Here is an 8,556-nt window from a genome sequence, read left to right on the forward strand (position 1 = left end):
TATTATCATAGGGAACATATTTACTAAGTTTCGAGTTGGTTGAACTTCAAATTCATCAAAAACTACCTCGACAAAAACTTTAACCTGAGGCGGGACAGACGGACGGAAGAACAAACTAGAAAAAATAATTCCCATAAATGGGGCATGAAAATTTATTGTTGAGAGTAAAAAATTTAACCTGAAGCCGGACAGAAGGACGGACTAACAAACGAACGGAGGAACAGACTAAAAAACATAATTCCCATAGATGGGGCATACAAATTTATTGTTGAAAGTGAAAGCTGTGATTTGGCCAAAATGAAAGTAGGGTAGAGATTAGCGGGAGACAAGACTTATTTGGAACGTCGGGATCTGGTGCTTTTAAGCTCGGGATTTCGGAACTGATTTTTACGGGATGCGGGAATATTTTTTTTTTATTTCGGGATGTCGGGATATGAATTTCGTTAAAATACGCACCTCGGGATTTCAGAATCAGGCCCCCTCAGAGCATCCCTCAAATGAGCGTTAGTCATTTATACGAGATTCAAATCCTACCATTGGCATGTTAATAGGGCTTTCAAAAGGAAAAGCACTGATGTTTTGTTCTACAAGCACATTTTATTATCTAATAATAATGGTATATAACTTGAGCAGTTTCATTGTTCATGTTTGAAGCGGTGCAAATTTTTAATTTAATTTGACTTTTACCAAAAAATGCATTGTACCAAAGAGGAAGAATAATTGTGGCATAAGGTCAGAGACACCAAAAAATAATCGAATTTAACAGAAAGGAAACACATAACTGAGGGCTTTTTGATACCTTATATGAAATTCTCCAGTCAAAATATCTTTTACAAAAAATCATCCTACAACAGTTTACAAGCTTTATATGCCCGCGATTTCGCGGGTGTGTTCTAGTTAATATAAAACGAAAAATTAACAAAACAATTATATCAATTTGATTGTGGTTATTCAATTATTGGAGGTTACATTTTGTGTATTTATTAGTATGTTAGCGAGTCACTAGAAGTAGTATTTTATAGTTCAACATTATTGAATACGTTACGATTTATTGTTTATGGTTAAAATTTTAACAAAATAGTCACTTGGGCATTAAAAACAAATGTTTTGTTTCTCTTTGACTTTTTTTAATTGGAACAATTATAACTAATAATGAAGAATAACTTTATTATCTGTCTTGATTGCTTAAAATAACATTCAAAATTAAACATAGATTTAATAAAAATGTTGAATGTGTCAGCGAAACAAAAGATTTGCTTTCCACAGCCTAAGCGAAACCACAATGGATATGATTTCCTTCGTTTAATGGTTCAACTCCACCATATTCTCTGCACTTTGACAGAAAGAGGCTGTTCCTGCCGTTATCGAGGTCAACTGCTTTGCCATTGTAATGACGGCTGTGACAGCTGTGACAAGCACCTGCTATTTCATTAACCTACAACAAAATAGAAGGTAAGATATTGTCATAAATATTTGGCTTTGAAAACTTTATTTCTGTATGTTTCTTGTATTTATTCATTCTAACCATGGATAATTATTGAAATGTCAGAGTTTCTCAAGGAAGACGTGTGTTGCCTGTCGTCTCCAAATAATTTATCAATAAGAAATAGTTTGATTTTAGGTCCTCTTCAGAAATACAACCAGTTTCGATAGACTGTTTTATTTTAGAAATTTTGTAAAATTTTGAATTAAAGTACAAGAATATCTATGACTAAAAAGAATTAATAGTATCTCAAAGAAGCAGTATAGCTTTGCTGTCGATAGAGTTCTTCGTTTGCATTAGGAATCTCTTTTTTGTTACTCATGATGAGCGATATTCACAAGAAATTTGCTGAAAGTTAAATCTATTATCCTTAATTAGACTTTTAAAATTGATGACAAGTACAGAACTGCAAGGCTGTACACCACAAATTTCGGTTGAAGCTAAAATCGAAATTCATACCTGTGAAATTTATACAAAATTGAAAGATTTTTTTTTCAAATGATCCAAATATGAAACAGATTCAGTGCGAATTTCCATATTTCTTTAAAGTACAAACGATATGTCTATTTCTATGTTATCTTTCTCAACGCGATCAAACCAGAGAAATTTATGGTTTTTTTTACAACTTACATGTATATATCCTGATGATCCTATGTCATGGATGTATTGAAGAAGTTTACGGTCCAGACACACGTGACCTCCGGGAGCACCTGGGTTTCTGCATTCACCACACGTGTAACTGAAAAAAACGATGTTACATGTACGTAGGACAAATAAACAAAAGTGTTTTTTTTTTCTTTTTTTCATTAATTAATTATTTATTCATTCATTTATACTGATTATTCACTGATTAATTATAAAGTGGTCTTCTTTTCCTCAATTGTGTCATCAACGAATGAGACGTATCATCGAATATATAATTACCATGAGCGACATGACAGGTGTCACTAGTGGGGCAGGATATGATTACCTTCAGAATCACCCGTTATAGATGTGTTTGTGTTGCTTATACTTTAGTTTTCTATAAATTGTTTTGATTTTCCTAGTCCTAGTTTTTTCAATGACGGTGACAGTTTATCTTTGACGTATGACTTTCTTCTCTTTTCTAAAACGATGTTACAAGTTTTTTTTACCGGTATCTACTAGCAGCGGAAGTGATTTAGGATACTATTAGCGTCAATAATGTGTAAAATTAAAGATAGAGGCCCTTTCCCTTACTTACTGAGATCGGGATGCAGCTTGTCCATGACATGCGTCGTTGATGTTGTTGAAGGCGTATGCGTTGTCATGTTCTCCGGAAGGGTGTTTGTTCCAAAGATGGATCTTACCAGCATTATGGAGAGCCAATATTTTACAAGCATAATCCTTTGCTACTGCATCGCTACACGTTGTGCCAGATGAATGTGTTGCTTTAAAATAGTTACTGGTTATGTAACAAATGTTTATAACAAAAACCTATACATGTGAAATGAATTTCCCCAGAAAGAATTCATATCTTAATACCCTACCCTATATACAAATGTTTTTTTTTTTATTAAATAGTAATACATACTTCTACACGCGAGTTTACTATGATATACATTTACTAGCAGTAGTTTTTTTTTTATTTCATTTTCATTTATTTGCTCTCAATGTCTCATTTCGTTTTATTATTACCTTTAAACAACTGGTCTGACCAGGAGTATATTGCTATAATCTAATCATTGGTGTTTAAAAGTCTACATAGTATTTACTTAGTCTAAAAAATCTTCTTTTTATAATTAAATTCAACCTTAAATATACGTCTTGTATTTCAAATGTATGCGAGGAAATTGCAGCCGATAAAACAAAGCAAGATCTTATTAATAATTACATTTTCCAATAGTCTTAACTTCGCCTCATGTCTTCACCTGCGATTAACTCTTAACTTATTGTGTACGCAGTTGAACTTTGTCAAAGACTGTACTTACAATGTACATGTAAACATTTGTTCCTTAAAATGTGTTTCGGTGTTACATGTATGTGTAAGGCTTGGTTATTACCATAATGTCATTGCCGTAGACAATAAATCTATTTTCATTCAGAAACATGTGTCCATGTCATTTGGTCATTCCAAGCCATACAACACCTTCTTATTTCTATAGTAATTGTTTTATACATACTTGTACAGTGACCTGATGTTGCTGTGTTGAGGTAGTTTCCAGCAACCCATAAGTTCTGAAAAAAATATTATATCATAATAGAAAAATTTGTTTCAACATTTTCTTTCTGCATCAATACAAAGGCAGAATTAGCCTAGGGAGTAGGAATGAGTTTGGCATGGGGACACAGGAATCCATTATTGAGTTTCATATCATAAATGCATATATATATATATATATTAAAAGTATCACTCCAAATAAATGTTGGCTTGTCAGGGCTCCCACTGTTTCAAAATCTTGGATCTGTACATGCATTGTAAATATTATAAAAATATAACTAATTCGAGTTTCTTCAAAGCTTTAAAAATGGAAATTACTTTTTTCGAGTGGAAATGGATGATAACGTTTAAAAGTAACTAACCTCGCCATGTACATTCTGAAGCTGATAAAATGTATACCCGCTTGTAGTATGGATTCCACCATGGAATTTGTAACAGTCGCCAGTATTAAGAGAGGCATGCACGGCTGTATGAGTTCCAGCTGAAAGGTGCAAATGTAAAGTAAATGAAAAATACTAGATACATGATATTAAGTGTTGTCTAAATGATGTCTTTAAGAAAGTGATATTTATGACATTATCAGTCCATGAAAGCTTCAAGAAAAATAAAGTGGTTGTGCGATGTAGATATTCCTAGATCATTTTGTTTAGAGAAATCAAATATTGGTGCAATATCATACATGCATATATAAAATATTAACAGTTTTAAAATAAAATACTATTGGACAAAATTGAGTATCTAAAAAATAACAACACATAAATAACATGATCAAGATATGCAACAGCTAAAATATACAGCGCTCTCTTTTTAAATGAACAAAAAATATTAGAGTTGTCTTTCTTTTCCTACATAAATCAAGTACTTTTATCGTGAGTCGATCTCCTTCTACATGTATCAAATAATAAAATATTATGAATATGACAAACGTCGAACTTTCCTAAACACCGTATTAGTAGTTGACTTTCAACCTAATGAGTTTTGTGTTTCATAATCTGGTTTTTATGTATTCTTTCTTGTGCTGGGATTTTTTTGTATTGTTGGTTGTTAAGCGTCCAGTGGCAAGTATTTCATGCAGATTCAAGACGATAACAAATTTACAATGCAACTGGTAGGTCCTGTAATAGAGGTCGTTCTGGTTGAGGTTAGGGGAAATGAGGATATTTTATATTGGATCGAGACAGACATTTTGCCTTGCAACAGGTCAACCAAAAGTTTTGATGCAAGGGCTCTCAGCGAACAGAGAAAATAATTCTCATAGTTTCGTTTTCCGAAATCACCACATTAAAAAAAATTAAGCGAAGGTGTACGATACTAAAGCCAATATGTTCATCGCCCATACGTTTACTTTTTCTGGTAAAAGGTCTAAAAAATAATATTAAGGAAAATCTAAGCATTTTAACAAATTGAATGTATAATTCTCATTTTGGATGGAGTTTTAAAATTATTTCATTTTAAACCTCCGTCATACTTGTGAAGCTGTGTATTTTGATTTTCTTTAGATTAACATCAAACTTTTGTCCAAAAGCAGGGTCTTAATGCCATAGTTCTTATTCGGATAGCCTTGGATTGCTTATAAAATATGTATGTGCGCAAGGACAGTCTATCATAATACCAAAGTTAGTATTGAAATTCCCTGATGTGCGCCCTTTAAACAAAATGTCAATACAAAAATCAAAAACAAAATAAAATCTTTAAAAACTACATCTAGTTTGAACACATTTTAGATCAAAATAAATAGGAGATTAAGACTAACCTGACGTATGGGCATTGACATGGGTACCAGCTACGCACAGGCATGTACCCGAGGTGGGTTTAGTTCCCGTTATATTAGCAGCCACAAGCCCGACAAAAACAAATACAAAAGCGAACGACAACATTATTCCAGATTTTCGTCCAAGCCTTTCTTCTTGAATATGTCCAAAACAAGCTTTTAAAAGTCACGCACCTGCTTATCTGTCAAGATAAACCGAATAATATCATGTAACTATGTACAATCATGACTTTATATACTTCTATCTTTAGAAAATCTGTAAAGGAAAAGACAATGTGGTTTTATATGACTGAGATATATAAGAACACAATTTCTTTACACTTAAACGAGAAAGGTCATATGCGAATCATCATATGTTGATCTTCCTCGCTTCACTCAGGTAATTTTCCCCAAATGATAAAAAAAAAATCACAAAAAAGAGGAAGTCAATTTGTATGCATTATTAATATACAGGAAGAAAAAGTAGGAAATTTTTACGTTCTTTTAAATGTATATTATTATGTTCCTCATATGAACTTTAACAAAGCACTTTTAGAGGGTCTGGCTGAGGCCCCCCAATTCAATTATTTATTCTGATTTTTAAAACAATTTTTCTCTATCTTTTTTACATTATTCTCTATTCTTTAAAGTTAAGTAACTAGTAATTATTCTCTATCCTTTTTTGTTTTGGCATACTTTTCCATCCTTTTTGTGTTGTTAACCCCATTTAGACCCTTATTAATCCGTACGGTATAATACATTAAATACATACTCCTGACATGTTATCAAAATCAAAAGTCTGCTGGTGATACTTGGCTTCTTAGGAAGTCAAGATGCATGTGGTCGGTATATTTTAATAGTTTATGTGACAATTGATGTGTACGAAATTGTGTTTTTCCTTTTAATATATCTAATACTGTTAGCCATTAAATTTTATTCCAGTTTTTTGTTGTCCTAGATACAAATGTATGCAGTCAATATTTGCCATTCAGTTTTTAGCAATCAAGAAACATACAAAATGAAACTTTGTACAGATTTGGTATATAGAACGATCATTGTAGATTGAGTACTTTGTTCACTTTGTAGATGTGCATGTATAGTTTATTGTGTTTAAGTATTGAGTCAGTGAAGGGGTCAAGAAACAACTATGAACTATTAGATATCAAATAGTATAATATGAATATGTAAGCATTTATAGAACACCGTACGGCTGTGGCGGAATTTATTTCCATAGTAATAATGTTCCAAGATCTTAAAAAAGTGAATATTTTCATCCATTGCAGTAAGGGGGCTTCGGTAGCCTAATGGTCTTAGTAGTTACTACTGAAATCACTAGACAGTCAACACGTGCACTGAGGTTGAGACTTCGAACTACGCTCGTGCGGGTGCACTCGACTCCAATCTTAATTTACTAGAATTGTCACCCCACCAATAAAAACTGGCCGCCACGAAATAGCCCAAAAGCGGTGCTTAAAGTGAGGTTAAAACACATCAAATCAAATTCCACTGGTTTACATTTAATTTATCATAAATAGGTGTAACACCACTAATTCAGGCCCGGCCAGAAAGCACATACCAGAAAGTAGTACATATTTAACACAAAATGGTTCCTACGCATGAGTGTAACTTTCAAAATATGTAGAATATTTAGGTATTTTTGGTATCAAATGAAAGCTGAAGGACTGGTGATCATTGTAGGACACTTTTGGATTTTAATTTTGAATATTAAAAAAACTGCATCAAATTTTAAAAAGAGGGTACATTTTGTCTGTTTGTCAGATCTGAAGTACCTGTTTTGGTACATCTGAAGTTCCGGGAACCAGTTCTTTCTTATATGCCATGTAAGGTATGTTGATTTTTTCAGTACAAGACACCATAAAGTGTTGCTTTGAAATGCAATGATTGCCACTTTATTTGAACTTAAAATAAAAGAGGTGTGCCTGCTTGAAACGGAGGAATTTAAAATAGAAAGCAATGGGACCATGAATTAGTGGTGTACTTCCAATATTCTGATTTGGAGGATAATATTATCTATTAAAAATTCCTAGATTATTCCTTATGTATTAGAGGTTAATAATAGTTAGTAGTTATAATAATATTAATATCACAGAGATTCAATGAATAATTTAATGTAGTGTTATCAAGTTTCTCCAATTATAAAATGTTAAAATAATTCTTAGAATACATATTACGTAACAGAATTTCCAGGGAAGTCATGTAAGAGAAATTCTTGTAATAATCTGTAAGAAACGGATATGCATGACCTAATTATTATTTAAAACCCACAACTCTGTGTGGAACATTAATTATACAAAACACATTAATAATAGCAACACGTAGGGCCTTCAATAAGCAAACCTCAATTTGTATATATATATCTCTGTATATTCTATAAACCATGAACATAGGTATATAGAAGACATTTATGTACAATATTTTCAAAAAGAGAGAACAAACAAAACAGGTGATATTAAAGACAATATATGAATATTCAACAACAACAACAATTTTTATTTGTCAATCAATCATGATTGACAAATATATGATAAAAAATCTTTAGAGTTCAATAGTCCATTTGTCGATTTGATTCTATTATTACACACTTTTTAAACAAATTACTTCCCTTTGTCAATCGTATCTACTGGTTCCATACCGGACAAGATTCCCTTTTGCCAATGCAAAGCATGATGAATTGAAAGTGATGTATCGGCGGTTTAACTATTTTTTCATGAAAAATAATTTCTGATGTTAAAAGTATTTAGCTATAAACAACAAATTAATGTAATTAAAAGGTTTAAAAACCTTATAGATTACTCACATTACGCACAGGTAAATTTGCTCTGTCTGCTAGCTCTCCATTGTAAATAAAAAATGTCCGTCATAAGGGAGGCAAACAAAGGGGTAAGCGGAAGAAGGCATCCCGTAGACCGCCCTACGTTACGATTCATGAATTATGCATATTCTATTTATAGGCTATTTAAAAACGATTCGGAAAATACTAATGCTAAAAATAGAATTTTTCTTAACATGTAAAACTATCTTAAAACGATGCAAAATCATTAACTTTCATGGAGAGTGGTAGAGGGCTATTTTCGTGGTACGTGATTGCGTTTTTTTATTTCACGTTCAACGTGTTACCTTTTT

At 32.3% G+C, this 8,556-nt stretch overlaps 1 protein-coding gene across 2 annotated transcripts; it reads right to left on the minus strand.

Annotated features, from left to right (window-relative positions):
- Window positions 1–1,152: 1,152 nt before the first annotated feature.
- LOC134699395 (uncharacterized) lies at window positions 1,153–8,328 on the minus strand. 2 transcript variants are annotated; one of them, XM_063560998.1, is made up of 7 exons: window positions 8,231–8,328; window positions 5,416–5,615; window positions 4,025–4,143; window positions 3,625–3,679; window positions 2,706–2,892; window positions 2,114–2,222; window positions 1,153–1,435 (listed from the first exon to the last, which is right to left on the minus strand). In XM_063560998.1, exons 2-7 carry the CDS (start codon window positions 5,537–5,539, stop codon window positions 1,268–1,270), a joined length of 762 nt encoding a protein of 253 aa, XP_063417068.1. In that variant the 5' UTR covers window positions 5,540–5,615; window positions 8,231–8,328; the 3' UTR covers window positions 1,153–1,267. The 2 variants fall into 2 exon arrangements, with proteins under 2 accessions (XP_063417068.1, XP_063417067.1); XM_063560997.1 differs by having other exon boundaries at window positions 5,416–5,689; window positions 8,231–8,319.
- Between the last annotated feature and the right edge of the window lie 228 nt (window positions 8,329–8,556).

Source organism: Mytilus trossulus, unplaced genomic scaffold (genome assembly GCF_036588685.1).
Source record: "Mytilus trossulus isolate FHL-02 unplaced genomic scaffold, PNRI_Mtr1.1.1.hap1 h1tg000062l___fragment_2___debris__unscaffolded, whole genome shotgun sequence".
NCBI classification, from domain to species: domain Eukaryota; kingdom Metazoa; phylum Mollusca; class Bivalvia; order Mytilida; family Mytilidae; genus Mytilus; species Mytilus trossulus.

Bases quoted from the DNA above. Each gene is read 5' to 3' on its own strand.
- LOC134699395 (XM_063560998.1), bottom strand. From the start codon at position 5,539: ATGTTGTCGTTCGCTTTTGTATTTGTTTTTGTCGGGCTTGTGGCTGCT. The intron at 3,680-4,024 runs GTTAGTTACTTT...TATTTTTTTCAG, and splicing joins TTCAGAATGTACATGGCGAG to AACTTATGGGTTGCTGGAAA. The intron at 2,223-2,705 runs GTAAGTAAGGGA...CGTTTTTTTCAG, and splicing joins CAAGCTGCATCCCGATCTCA to TTACACGTGTGGTGAATGCA.